At 39.6% G+C, this 15,686-nt stretch overlaps 1 protein-coding gene across 1 annotated transcript; it reads right to left on the bottom strand.

Moving 5' to 3' along the window:
- Window positions 1-6,989: 6,989 nt before the first annotated feature.
- On the bottom strand, window positions 6,990-15,461 carry LOC307019922 (sodium- and chloride-dependent GABA transporter 2-like; the record flags this gene model as incomplete). Its single annotated transcript, XM_079651021.1, has 15 exons — window positions 6,990-7,419; window positions 7,853-7,984; window positions 8,550-8,720; window positions 9,620-9,720; window positions 10,222-10,324; window positions 10,469-10,606; window positions 11,308-11,420; window positions 12,089-12,213; window positions 12,311-12,414; window positions 14,010-14,144; window positions 14,267-14,399; window positions 14,474-14,558; window positions 14,741-14,881; window positions 14,997-15,131; window positions 15,272-15,461. The coding sequence occupies 14 exons, from the start codon at window positions 15,459-15,461 to the stop codon at window positions 7,874-7,876; spliced, it is 1,785 nt and encodes a 594-aa protein (XP_079507147.1). The 3' UTR covers window positions 6,990-7,419; window positions 7,853-7,873.
- Between the last annotated feature and the right edge of the window lie 225 nt (window positions 15,462-15,686).

Genomic DNA, 15,686 nt, shown 5'->3' with positions numbered 1-15,686 from the left:
AGCATGTCGTGTGTCGCGTTTAGCCTAACGTTACTCACAAAATGTTGCCTTAGAAACTTGTCTTTGTCTCATGGGCTGCATCAACACTGTCAGTTAGTGCCGCAGGGTCAACGTATATTTATCAAGTTCTCTCATGTGCTGTGAGCCTAGGGTTGCATATTAGTCTGGCATTGTAGAATCTCATCCTTCTGTATCCTAGTAAGCTATTATATCATATTATTATTGCTGTTATTTGTGTCAAAATGCCTTAGCTCCAGCAAAAAACATCCAGTCCCCTGTCGCTCTAGTGCTGTCCCTTATTGGGTCAGCAGCTGCATACAATTGCTGTTATAAACATAAAAACATCTTCTGTTCCATTGTAAGATGTTGTAACAAGTATGATAGTTGGTCAAATAATAGCCTTCCATATCTTGAACTCCACTCGCTGCCTATGGCCAAAACCCATGTCACAAAACATTCCCTCAATTGATGCAGCCTTGCAGTAACCTATTGCAGCTGTGGATTATTTATGAGTATTAGCAGAAGGCTACACATGTATTAATTTGAGTAATTTCTAGTATAGATACATACATTCCCAATACATACAAATTGTACCAGTTATTGTAACGGTTAAGCTGGAGATATGTAGCAGTGAAGCTGATGTCAGAATACTCACAGAACTGAAATAATGACAGCAAATATCCACTGGATCTGTAACAGAAAGTTTTCACGTGTCTCAGCACATTTCTACTGAAACTTTTCATGCCAAGGTTAAGATTATGGTTATAAATGGTAATGTAGAGAGCAGAATTGACACCTCCTCCTGAAGCAATCATGCATTTCAAAGTCTGATTTACAATATTTACTTCATCATCTTAAGCCTTTTTTCTGAAAAGCTGGCAGTTGATACTAATGATTTCATCTGGGACACTGGCTTGAGATTATTTAATGTTTAAAATGCTTCCGAGTCCACTTGCTTGGCTGTGTGCGATTTGATACTTTAAAAACATTCAACCAATTATGTCACAGTGAGGGAAAGGATGCAGGACAAAAATATTGGATATAGGAATATAAACAAAAAGCGAGCTTTTATTCAGGCGGATGGCCGGAGAAGGTGGTTTCGGGCGGACGGCCCGGGGGAAAGGCTGAGAAGGGGGTCTCGGTCAGACAGCCCGGGGGCAAGGCAGAGGCAGAGAAGGGGATCTAAACGTAGCGGGGAAACTCTGGGGGCTGGGCAAAAGGGCGCCCATGCCCGCTTTGGGGAAGCTCAAAAGGCGAAGGCCGCGGCAGGCAAACTTTGGGGGCGGCTTGGAGGTTGGCGGGGCCCCTCTAGAGGACGGCCTGGAGCACAGTGGTGCCTATCTTGAGGATGGCGGGGAAACCTTCCTGGGGGATGCAGGGACAGCCTCGGGAGCAGAGAGGAAACAAGAGCCGAGCAGCCTCAAGAGCAGAGAGGGGGCAGGAGTCGACCAGGGCGCCGACTGGATTGGAGAGGAAGCGGGATCCAGCGTCTGCAGGAACCCTGACACAACAGGAGGGGCAGAAGGAGCCGGCATCTGGGGTACCCCTGATAGAACGGAACCCAGACGGTTCCTCTTCAAAAAGTACTGTTGGGTCCATTGTGGTAAGTTCGCACTGGTGAGGGTAAGGATGCAGGACCCAAATGCAGTACAACAACAGGGGAGGTGGATATAGGAATATAAACTTAAATCAAGCTTTTATTAAATTATAAGCTAGTACAAAACAAAACACACAAACTGCAGGAGCAGGCGATGTTGAACAAAAGGAAAACTAGAACAAACCAGGAACACTTAAAAGAAACAGGAGGGCAGATGAGGGAGATCCAGAACATGAGGCAAGAGATCAGGAACCCTGCCCAGGGACCAACGACGACAAACTCACAGAGAGCACTAGCAATTGCAAGGTCCATTTTTGATGCACCAAATCTCATCTGAGATTTGATATCAGCCCCATGTTCAACCATGCCCACAAACTGTAGCAGACTTGATGGAATGGCCTCCTCAATACATCCCTCATGAAAAGTCCCATCAAATGTGGATCTGTGGTTAAGCATTTGCCTTCGCAATATTTTGGCTGCCTTACCAAGGATGATTGCGTCACTGTAGTCAGAGGCTTGTGATAATTCTAAGCCGACATTGTTATTGAAAGCCAGAAGTACATCTCTATCCTGCTTGTGAGCTTCCTGCTTGTGAGCTTCCAGTTCTGGTATTTCAGCAAGCAGCTTGTCCTTTAGTCTGGTGGAATTGACCTCAGGTACTTCAACCCCTAGCTACTGCAACCGTTGCCGGGGAAGTTTACGTCGAAAGACTGCAGGACCTTCTGTGCTTGATTTTGTCTCCACTAAGTAAATTATTAGTTCAGAAAATGCTTGTTGGTATGCATTGTGTCCTGGTGTCTGTTCCCGTTCCTTTCTTTGGATTGTTCTGCTATATATTCTCTCTCTGTTGTACAGGTCTGCTAAGCATTAATGGTACCTACATTCCAGTGCAATGGCATGTCCAGCACTTAGCTTTGAAATAAGTTTTCCATCACAAAGCTCATTCAACCTTTCGTTCAGAAACATGGTCATGACTTGTCTGAATTCAGATACTGGAGCTTCTTTTTCACAGAGAAAGCACTTAGGGTTTGTTCACACCGGATGCGATGCGATCTTGGGGCGCATCGCGATTAAATGTATTGTAAAGTCAATGCAAAGACACGGCGAGACGTGAATTGGCTCCAGGTGGCGAGCATGACGGGGCGCACGCATGACGCGGCATATGCATGACGCGGCTGACGCATGACGCGGCTGAAAACACACATTTTAAAAGTGTTTTGCCTGTCGTCTTGTCTGCACATTTATCAAAGCATTAACTCATATATATTTTACAAACCGGTATCACTATGTTGCTATTTCGGCATCATTTTGAAACGTTAAAACGTTAAAATATGTTCATCCGTGTTGTCATTGGTATCTATCAATGACTACACGGATATTAACAACATGGAGATAAGCCCAGCCCCCTTGCCAGCGCGTCTTGTTTGACGGACTTGAGTAAACACAGCTGACAGCCGCTGTGTGTACGCAGCATTAGACTCTTGACCTTCATGGCTGGTTCTTCACAGCTTAGTTTGGCCTCCTACTGTCTCAATACTCTTTGCATCAACTCTTCTCTCTCGTATTGTCATACTGATATTCTGTACAAACTGTGAAGTCCACTGAGACAAATGTAACATTTGTGATATTGGGCTATATAAATAAACATTGATTGATTGATTCTCTTTCTCACCCTTTCAAGTTTGGTGTTATTGAACTGAAGGCGACAGCTCTGGTATTACTTGGCCTTGTTCCTTCTCAGTGTTTCCTCTATTCCACCACCCTCATCCAGTCTTGCCAGATCCAGAACAATGGGTAGGTCAATCAGGGCGTAAAACAGAGGAACATTGGTTGCAATCATTTTGTAGGCATCATATTCATGAGTATGATTTGTGTTGATTTGAGATCTTCATTTTCTTTTTTTCGGCATAAACAACATTTCTTCGTCAGTTTAACATTGAGATGAAACTGGAACTGAATTTGCGGTCTTGTCAGAGTGCCAATTAAGTCCTGTATGATTTTTGCAAGCCTCCGGCTCTCCACCTCTCTCTATTAGAAAAGAGGCAGAAAACGTTAGCTTTATGTTGAGCTCCACAAGTCACTCCAAAACAAAAGCAAAACTCAAAACTATGCTCATTACAGCATCAGGCAACAGCATTTTCAAATATGTAAAAGTCTTCTAAGATAAAATACAAATTTACCTTGAGTAACCATTGAATTTAGGACTCATATTATTCCTAGCTAAATCCATTGCCTTGTCAAAAGTACTGTGTGTGCGCCTTTTCCAAGATATTTAAATCAAATGTAACATATACCATATGCATAAACACTATTTCTCACAGTCAATTAACATAACACAATAAGCACACATGTATCTAATTAGCATTTTCATTGTACTGTGTTACCTTAAAGGGGACCTATCATGCAAAATGCACTCTTTTATGTCTTTTATACATAAATATGTGTCCCCGGCAGTGTTGTGCTAGTTACTGAAAACCAGTAACTAGTTACCATTACTAGTTACTTCATTTAAAAAGTAACTCAGTTACTTTACTGATTACTTGCACCCAAAATGCGTTACTGTGAACAGCAACGCATTAGTTACTTAAAAAAAGGGCTCCCATTAATGCCCTTATCATTTCAGTACTGTTATTGCATTGGAGAATAATACAATCTGTTGATCAAGAAATAGCAATAGAAATAGTAGAAATAGCCTGCATGTGTTCTACAACATACAATGGCTTTATCAGCTTTTCCCTGGCTAGCAGTTCCTTGGTTAAAATCCAGCCGCTGTTGCTTAGGTGGAGATGGAATGGCGTCGGAGCAGTCTGGGTCTGTGGTCTTAGCTACTAGCTTCGTCCCAGCATGTTGTTTCTGCAGATGTTTCAACCGATTTGAATTGCTGTTTTGGGCAGTAGATAGGATCTTTGACCCGCCAAGACACAACTTACATTTAACTAAAACGTTCTTTTCTTTGTGCTCGACAAAAGTGAAATAGTGAGAATATCTCCAGGCGGAGAAACTCGACTTGAGCACCTCCGCCGCCATGAGTCTTGTTAGTAAACACAAACACGCCCACAGCGCGTCTCCGCATGTGACACAGGAAGTATCTAAGTACATTTACTCAAGTACTGTACTTAAGTACAGTTCTCATCTCTGTTCGCCTCGCTATTGGCGCCGCTCACCAACGTCTGGGAGCCGAGACTATATAAAAAAAATAACAGAGTAACGTACCATGTAGTAACGGTATACAGAGTTACTGAATTAAAAAAATAATGCGTTAGAGTACTAGTTACTGCCAAAAATAACGGCGTTACTTTGTAACGCGTTAGTCCCAACACTGGTCCCCGGTGTGTCAGGGAACTCACGCAGCGTCCGAAAACGGAGCTGATCCAGATTTGCGGCGATTTGACGTCATATCGGCAATGCGGACCCACAGCACTATCAGAAACTTGGCTATCAGAAACAATGCCTGACTATTTTTGGACGTAATATGGTCGGTGTTTACATTAGCATCGCTAACACTCAGAGCTAACCTGTACTGGAGAGAGCATGTGTGTGAAGAAGCAGGAAATAAAAAGGAACTCACCTTGTGGTATAACCGGCAAGCGAGAAAGCCTTTGAGCTCCATACTGTTTCAGAAATAATCCTTGATAATCCATGATATGGCGTTTCATCACCGCAGTATCTACTGGTAGAATCTCCGCACGAGCAGGCATAAGCTCCGCCCCTGTTTTTCATCAAATCTTTTTTTTTTTTAAAGCTTTATACATAAAATCAACAGTTTGAAACAGGAAGTAAAATAGAGGGATAATGAGGCATGGCTAGAATTGGTGATCTGTTTGGTATCTTGAGCAAAACACTTCATAGACATGTTTTTTTTAATATATATATCTGAGACCTATGTTATTGCCTAAAAATAGCATGATAGGTGACCTTTAACATAAGCATCCTATCCGCTAACCGCTGGCGGCTAGCTGCTAGAATGACATTGCAGTTTTCAATCTACATACATAACTGAAAATAACCGCCCATCCTAAACAATGCACTCTATCACAATATGTTCGTAACACTCTTATTCATTATACTGGGCTACAATTGTGAGATTTTAAGGACCTTAAACCTACCTGTTTAAGAACACGAAGAGGCAGTAGATGTTTCTTTGTGTTGAGCTTGTGTTTATTCTGCAGCGCCTGCCTTTATAGTTTTTGGTTCCACCCGAGCGCTATCGCCCTCTAGTGATCACTCTGCATATCGCACAATATAGTTACAATGAAATTGGTATTTTAATTATTTTTTAAGACTCATATAAATAAAAAAATATGAGGGGGTGAAACTTTGTCAACTCTGTTGCTGTCTTTAATAATAATACCATTTGTGTTTTTAATCCAGTTTCTACGTGGTCCAAAAAGTGTGATTTGACCCCAAAATCATTTATATAGGGCAAGTGAAAGAGATTTTATAGCAAATAAATGATAAGCCATCAGTGGCTGCCCTCTTGAAAAATGGTGGAAAACACAGGGGCAGCAAGTGGACATAATGAGACAATCGGGGACAGGAAGCAAATCACAGGAAGTAAGACACCAAGAGAAAATACATGTCAAAATAAAACAGGAAAACATACTGTGATAAATTTCCCCTTTGGCATGATTTACAAGCATTTGCCTTGAAAACATCACTAGTTACTTTTAGAATATAGCAGATTTAGAATATCAGCATTTTATCAACAAATATAAACATTTTATGAACGAATCAAATATACTCTATGATTCATTACTACCAGCAGTGTATTAAGTAATCGTCTCAATGGATTGATACAGCAATTTTGATCTTGGCTTTATTAAATGTTCAGATTTCAGTTATGGAAATATATGCTAATTAGCACACATTCAATGAGCTAATGCCTTATTTGAATATTCAAACATCACATTTTATAAAACGTATTATAATATAAAGAAATATTTGTGTAATTGTAAATGATCCTTTAGCTTTTTGGTGAAATGTATTCTTTAAACCTTACTATATTCACCTGTAATGTCTTACCTCAAACATGATTAGTTGCTTTTTAAACAGTTTTAACATTAAAGAAAAGGCTTGCAATACCCTCCAAGCATTTCCTTTTGGCTCCAATGCCTATAACATGAGCCTTCTATGGTTGGTAGGGTTGGTGAATGTGGCTTTCTGCCTCGTCCATTTACAGCACCCACCCCCTGCCGCCCAGACCTCACTGCTTTCCGTAGCGAGCTGTCCTCAGTGCCAGGGGGCTGAGGCGATGTCCTCAAACCACCCGACCGTCTTTAAACATGGAGACCCTCTCGTTAAGCATGCTTTGTAGGTGTCTACTTTATGATGTATTATGATCATTTCTACACCAAATCAATTTGGGATTGATTTGTTTACTGCACCATGTTGTATTTCCTTTATTGGTCACTTATTAAACGCAGTATACAATCATTTTGGGTAACACTTTGGATAAAAAAACAGCATGGGTATACTGAGGGGTTATTGATTACATAGAAGTCGATGGCAAAGTTAACATGGAGTTTCAATCAAGATTCATTTATTTGCACAACCAAAACCCATGTAGTTTAAAAGGAACAATTAAACTAATAATATTCACCACCAAAAGTTATATAAGATGATAAGGTATTTTTACAATTGTAACTTTTTAACACGGCTGTCCACATAGTATTCATTTTAAGTCAAGAGTTGGACTTTTTAAAACAAGAACATTCAGACACCAAGGATGTAAAGATCTCCTGCGTTGAGTTTGTAACTGGCTGTAGACTCTTCTTTGGTGATGCATTCATCAGTTAATAAAGGATTAAAAACCCAATCAGTTTCTGTGAGGATGGAGATACAAAGCAATTGTTACTACACTGGTCAATTAATTTACTACATGTACTGGAATTTCAGTTTCAGGGTATTTAATAATCAGAACCAAATTATATAACACTAATCCCAGGGTAGGAACAAAATAATTCTGGTTTTCTTTCACTAGCTCTATGCTTAAGCGTCAATAAATATATACTGTAAGACATAACATTGGCATTCAATATCATATGAAATTCAATCATCCTGTGTGGATCAACTCAAATTGCAGGATGGTTATTTTACTGTCCCAAGTTGTGTTTAGATGAGTGCATAGTACATTTGAAGCGTAAGTGTACTAAGAAACAATGAAGGTCCTGAAACAGAAAAGCAATGTTTAGCAACACCATGGTGTTTTAATCTGAGAACATCAATCACTGTTGACTCTGATTAAAGGTGGCTTACCTTCATGCCATGTTTTAGTTTTTAAGTTAAAGCATGCAGCTCTGTATCAGGAGTAGGGGTTTCAGGGTAAAGATTCTTCTTTGGTGGAGAAGATTGCAGATCGGATGCAGGAGTGCATAACGTTTTCAGTCTCTATGGAAAGAAAAACAATTGCCAGATAATTGCATACAAAGCATAAACTACAACATAACAGTACCCCACTGAAATCCACCAAGTTAGCTTCTGTGATGATTCCAATTTTGTTCAGTCCATTCACATATAACATACTGTATATATCGACAGAGTATCGAAGTAGACCTAAATGAAATAAACCTAAACCTAGACTGTTAAGCAGGTCTCTGTAATAAATCACTCAGAAAACTGCAACTGATCCAGAACACTGCGACCAGAGTCCTGACAAAAACCAGAAGAGTAGAACACATCACCTCAGTTCTTAGATCTCTGCACTGGCTACCAATAACTTACAGAATCGATTTTAAAATTGTATTACTAACTTATAAAGCACTAATTGGTTTGGGACCCTAATATAAGTCGGACATGCTGCTCTTTTACGAGCCACCATGAGCTCTCAGATGTTTGGGGACGGGCTTACTAATTGTTCCCTGGATCAGAACCAAACATGTCGAAGCTGCATTTAGTTTTTACGTGCCTTTGTGTCTGAAAATGTGCTATATAAATAAACTAACCTTAACCTTACCTGTCTCAGTGTTCCCGGGGTTACAGCCATACAATAGATAATCCACAGAGGAGTCAGGAGAACTGAAGATAAAGCAAGAACCATCCCAATGGCAAAGCCCCACCAGGGGTACTCGTAGGTGTTGTTGTATTTCAGCGGGGTGAACTTGACCAGAGAGAATATCAGTGTTCCCTATGACAAAATAAGTTGAATAAAAAGAAAATCAGAGGAGCAGCTTACATTTTCATCAATTGATATATAAATATATTTTTCTTATTTTCATTCTGATATTTTTCCGGTGAATGAAGGTCCCATGACATGGCCATTTATACTGATCATAATTCCATTGTTGAGGTCTACTAGAATAGATTTACATTGTTCATACAGCATCTCTGTATAGTAGGCTATGTGTATTCACTCTCTGTCCTAAACGGCTTGTTGGAGCTCCTGCCCCCCCCCCCCTTCCTATGAGCCTACTGTGCTCTGATTGGTCAGCTCGCCCACTCTGTTCTGATGAGTCCATCACCGTTACAGCGTAACATCAGTGTTATGTGTTACAATGGCGTTTGTTATCAACCAGAAATAGACACCAGTAATGACAAACAGATGAGAATGCTGCATGGGGTCTGGGTGCCGTGTTGGCAGGACATTGCGGGGCTCGCTGCTGCGCCCTTTGAGGCTCGAGGAGCGGACGGTCTGAGGTGGATTACTGGTCTAGTTTTCTGGTTGCTGTGTGGGGTCTGCGAGACAGCGAGACACCGTGGAACTCAGCCTGAACACACACACACTCACAGCCTGCGGAAATCCGCGGAGCTGCGTTACGTCACTATGACCGTTACGTCACTAAACTCAGGAAGAAAAAAATGGAAAAAGAAAAATCTCCAACGAGGTGTTCTGGGGCAGCATAGACAGGTATTTTCTGTGTTAGAGTTTTGCTCGTTACAGGGTGTACTTGGAGGGTTTGTGACTTTGCAGACCGTTTACATGCAGAAAAAGCTACATAACACACAAGGGGATGGGTAATAACCAGAAAAGCATGACATGGGACCTTTTATAAAATAGATAGACCAATACTCAATACATTTACTTACAAAACAGAGGCATGGTGTGATGAACTTCCAACAATATTTCATAAGCGATGAGGGGTAGTAGCCAATCATTTCCTTTATATTGTCATAATAACGATCAGCACCTTGTAGTCAGGGAGTCATTCAAGAATATGATCAAACACTGGGATTCATCTACATTAAGATATAAAAGGGAAAGGTCTGATGCCTGGCCACGTGCTCATAAGGAAAAGGGGGCAGAATTTCAGCACTACTACTGAGTCCATTACATTCCTGAGAACAGTCTCAAGTCTTTCTTCTTTTGGTCCAAGAGGAATGAAAGCTAAGTTAATGTGTAAGATAGTACTGGCCTCACAGATAGGCGGGAAATGTTCTGCCCTCCAGGCAGTTGTTCAAATGTTTTAATGGCTTTAGCAGTGCCCTCTGGTTACTTATGCAGTGCAGATGAAAAAATGTTTGATAAGTGAGTAAAATGAGCAAATATCAATACAATGTTTTTTAATATTTTACAGTATCACTGTTATTCATAATGGCATAGTTTTAGGGGCTAACATTTCTTAACATATCTATACTGTATGTCTGCTGGACTGCTAATTTTCCTTGCTTAAAATGATCTTGTTGCTTACCATATATCCATCCCACACAGACGCACTCCAAAATGGCAAAAATCATGAATGGTATTCCACTGCAAGCATAGTAATCAAACAGCAGAAATACATACAGTCCTCCCTACAGCAAATGACAGAGAAGACAGAAACAGGAACACAAACGAGATTGTTTTGTTAAATGCACAACATATTTAGCACGGAAAGAGAGACTTAATGGTGCTGTCTTTTACTCTTAATCTTATAGATAAAAAATGTAGACTCTCACCTCAGTCACCATAAACAGGCCAATAATAAAGGAAACACCACAGATGATCAGCAGAAGTAGTTTACGTCGATGACCAATGAGAAAGGAGGATGGAAACCTGTCTGATATGGCTGTCACCAGGCCTTCCAGACACACAAACTGTGGGTAAAAGATGAATGTCACCTTTTCTACACTGATTATAACAATTAAGTTTCTAGCCATTCTCAAGTCTTAAAGGTCTCCTATTATGCTATTTTTAGGCATATATTATGGTTCTCAGATATATACAAATATATAAAAAACATGTCTATGATGTGTTTTTCTCAAAATACCAAACAGATCATGCATTTTAGACATCCCTCATAACCCTCTTTTTCCGTTCTGTTGATCAGAAGTGCTGATTCTGGGTCAGTAGCTGCTGGTTGTCTGACGCTTGGTGAGTTCCTTTACACACCGGGGACACATATTCATGTATGAAATACATCAAAAAGTGCATTTTGCATGATAGGAGACCTTTAAGACTTTTGGAAATGTTTTAGTCTTCATGAATATTACCTTCAACCAACAAGGCAGTGCATATTCTGTCCAAACATTTACTGTAACTTAAGCCTGATTGCTTATATCTTTTATGTATTTGGATACTTAATATCTCTAGATCTAGATATCACAAGACACAACCATTGAAAATATCTTATGGAATATTTGCACATTAAAAGCAATACAAATCAATCAAAAGTAAAAGGAAATAGAGATATACTGATGTTGTCTTTTCATGCAGGGATTTGATTATAATTAAAGTATCAGGGGGACAATTCTTATGTACAGTATATTTTAAATACAGCTGAATTTGAAAACTTTACCTCACTGTCCAATCCAAGAAGGATAATCATGATGAAGAAGAAGGCAGCCCAGAGTTGAGGTAAAGGCATCATGGATAAAGCCAGAGGGTAAGCAATGAATGCCAGGCCAGGACCTGCAAGTAGAAAGCCAAATATCTTAGAAATTAGTACACTTATCATTTCTATATATAGCACCTGCTTTTAGGGTTGGAATTAGACCAGAACCTGCTTAGTTTGTGTCCAGTGATGATGAGTTATTCAAACTAAATCTTTTATTTCTGGCCCCATGTACACCAGCTGGTATTCAGTAGGTTGCAATATGCAATCTAACCACGAGATGGCACTATCTTACACACTGGTCGTAAAAAAGGTGATAATATTTCTGTGTTGTGTTTACAGCAAGTTTCTGCTCCCGCCAATGGGTCAAAATAGCAGGTGCTGCAGGAATTGATTGATTAATTGATTTTGTCTTGGATTGTGTTTAGGAAATAAGGAATACATTTAGAGAGTAGAGGGTCCTCATAAGTACTTTACAGGTAAAAGAATGATGTTCTTGTGAATTATAATTGAAAGAACCCTGCAGCACACATTGATGTGAGGTCCCACATGATATATGGGGACCAACATCCAAGTGTTTCTTCTCACATGTTATTGTGAGACTTGAATGTGTTAAGTTGTGAATTATATATTTTTTCTCTTCAACTGAAAAAAACAATACAATTTATTCATCACTTAATATTTTTCATAGGAACACAACAAAGCTAATATACACCACAATGTTTTTCCTCAAATGATCCCATACCTGATTCAGCTACTGTTGAGATGTCAACACCCAATTCATGCGACATGAAGCCGAGAACAGAGAAGACTGTAAAGCCAGCAAAAAAGCTGGTTAAACTGTTCAGTGCGCACAAGGCGAAAGTGTCTCTGGAAATTAAAAAGGACGATTATCTATTTTATCCTGAATGAGATAAACCGTTAAATGCATATAATGTACAAACATAGGATATAATGTTATCCTTACTTGTAGCAGTTGTTATTGTATTTGTTGTAGCTTCCCATCGCTTGCAAACTGCCTATGCAAATGCAATAGGAGAACAATACCTGGCTCCCAGCATCCATCCACACCTTAAATCAGTTAAATGTGCAGTGCCAGTGATTTTTAAATGCTTTTAAATATTGATACATATGATGTTTATACTTGTATAATATATAACTATACTTTGTTATACTGTGTACTTGGTTCAGGCATCTAGAATTCTACCTTTCTGTCCCTCTCTTAAGCCACATTTCCACTTCCATGCATGTCTTAGAAACTCTCTAACACAATTTGTATCTTTCCTCCGGATGTCCTCAGACTTTCCCACATGTCCCATCTGACTCTTACATCCTCCTGCTCACATGTTCCTCTTTCCCTATTACTCCCAATAGTTTCACCTTCTCCACCTTCTCATTTGCAGATCATCAATTTAGCTTTTTTTCCTCTGGTAGACCTGAAACCTAACTTGTACCTGCTTTTATTCCTGTTAATGTGTGATTGCTCAATTCTCCGCCTCTGGGGCCTGACAGGAAATACCCTGTTCCCTTTTGTTTTCAGCCAAGCCTTTATAATAGACAAAAACGCTTCTGGTCATTAATGTATGGGTACAGCGCGTAATGGTGAATGCTAAGACGTCAAAGATAAAAGCATCAGCAATATTCTAAAATATTTTCTTTAATATATTTGGAGCCATCAAAGACGGAAAAACAGGATTGATCCGAGTCCTGCAGTCAATAGATACATTTTTTGTCTGGGCAAGGAAAAAATATTTTTCCCGTTGCAGATGTGACCAGATGAAGGCGTTTTAAATAGTCTCTGTGTCTTTAAAATCTAAGATACATATTCCTAATAAATTCCTAAAAACATGATTTAAAACTTAAAATGTTTGTCATGATCCAATGGGAAAACAGCATATTTCAGAAGATCTCTGTTTTGACATCACAAGGAAAGTCATTCGTTGAATACAGCATTCCAGGGTTTGTGAATCTTAGGGCAGGTACATCTGCATATAATCAGCATCAAATATAATTAAAAAATATATATTTATACATAGTGTGCCAACGGGGGAAAGCTAGTATAAAGAAAACATAATTGCTACCAAAAACAACCCCTGAGGTACACCAAACCTAACAAAATACAATGTTTTTCCCAGAAACAACGAACCTCTTGTGTCAAATGCTGCGCTAATGTCCAGAATTACAATGACTTGGCCATGCGATTAGGTGAGAGGCTGAATTACACAGATTGGTTGAAAAAAAAAACAATTCATGGCTGCTCTGCCCACACCTTTGTACTGTGTCTTTAAGGGACCAAAAGTTTGTTGAGCTCTGGTGGGCTTTGACGTGAATTCAACTTTGCAAAGTGAATTTAAAATAAATGGCACAACTTAGTACAAAAACGGCTTGCACACTTGTATGAAGACCTTCCTTTTGAACTGATCACCTAGAGCCATCTGAAAGTGGCATGCTTATCTTCCATCTAGTGTCTCTAATCCAAGTGTAAAACTGTAGCTATTTAATATCAGCCTTTGGCTTCACAAGTAACATTTGCTAGTATGATTAACCAATATTTAGTTTTGGTCTAAGTTAAAGTCCATACATTTTAGTATTGCAAGTGTTAGCCAAGTAGTGTTCTGTGCAGTGTGTCACTTACACATCACTCATTAGTCACACATAGACCTCACCTGAGGATCACTCAGACGAGTCAGATCAGGATAAAGGTAATATCTAATTCCAGTTACAGCTCCTGGCAATGTCAGCCCACGGATCAGCATCACAATCAACATCAAAACTGGAAAAGTGGCTGTGACATACACAACCTGAAAGAGGAGCACCAATACATACTGTTATTAATTGTGGTCAATAAGCCCATTAATTTTTAGGTTTTAATTATAATTTTAGGTTTAAATTACCCATTTAATAATAAGTGTATACATCTCACCTTTCCTGTCGCCTTGACTCCTTTCCAGATAGAGAAGTAACAGATGATCCAGCTTAGCAGAAGACATCCAGCCAGGTCCCAGCGGATATTGCCCATCTCTTCAATTCCTCCAGACAAACCCAAGACTCTCCTCCTGAGTGCAAGAAGAAAGTTATGTCAAGACATTTTAGTGACTCTAAAAACGGTTTTGCTAATGTGAGTACTTACTGCCAGAATTCTTTCACTGATGATGTTGCATTTTCATTGATGTGGCGATAAACTGAATAATTCTGTCCACAATCAATGCAGTTATCTTGAAGCAAAAGAGTAAAATGAAACAAATTGACATTTTCAGAATTTGCAACCATGTTGATATCAAGGGTTCTCCATACATAATTGAGCATGCCTATGATTAATTGATTGCCTTCATATGGCCACTCACAGTCATTCTGTACCTACATAAGGCCTTTGCACTAACATCAGTGCGATGTTTACCTGTGTTCCAGGTGTTGTTGCAGCTGGCCCAGGGGAGTACAGTGTGGAAGGAGGAGAAGAGGTAGAGGAAGGCCCAAGCCAGGATGACAATGTAATACACCACACTGTATAACAATGTAACTTGACTGCCGTAGCCTAAACCTTTGGAAAAAATAGAACTGCATTTTAACATTTGATAAACAAAAGTAATGTAACAATATACACATATTTCAAATACTTTGGCACTCTGTGGAATATGTAGTTATGTTAATAGTACCTCCAAATATGGGACATATTTTCCTCCAACATGTGATCCCACCCTGAGCCGTTAACTGCCCAAGAGATACCTCTAGAAAGAAGATGGGGATTCCACACGTGGACAGGAACACCACATAGGGGATCAGGAAAGCTCCTGAAAAGACAAATTGAGAAAAGTAAGGGATTCTAGTCAGAAAAATGACACAAAATGTTACTAATTTAATACCAGTTTTCTAGTATTTTCTTTTCTTACATTCTTATACAATACAATACAATAGTTTTAACTGTTCTTACCGCCTCCATTTTTGAAGCACAGATATGGAAATCTCCAAACATTGCCCAGACCAATAATTTGTCCGGCAACAGATAAAATGTACTCCCTCTTGTTGGCCCACTGGCCTCTCTTTGCACTGTTGGAGGTAGCAGGATTTTGATTGTTTTCATCTTTCATCAGATTCTTCTCTGGATAACTTGCTGGCTCCATCAGGACAGATCTGTGGTGAGAAATTATTCGGTTTTCAGCTGTTGCATTTAATACTTAACTGTGTCTGCGTATGTTAACAGTGCATTACGTATAGAGTGCATTACAAGAAAACTATAGGTTACTTACGTAACCCCAGTTCTCAGAGTAACATGAAGTGAGATGTCTCACTATGGGATGCGCCTCATCGCGGAGCAAACAGAAGCATCAATCTCATTACGCCAATCC

The sequence above is a fragment of the Notothenia rossii genome (genome assembly GCF_949606895.1).
Source record: "Notothenia rossii genome assembly, chromosome: 9".
NCBI lineage: Eukaryota > Metazoa > Chordata > Actinopteri > Perciformes > Nototheniidae > Notothenia > Notothenia rossii.
This window is presented reverse-complemented; position numbering and strand designations above follow the sequence as displayed.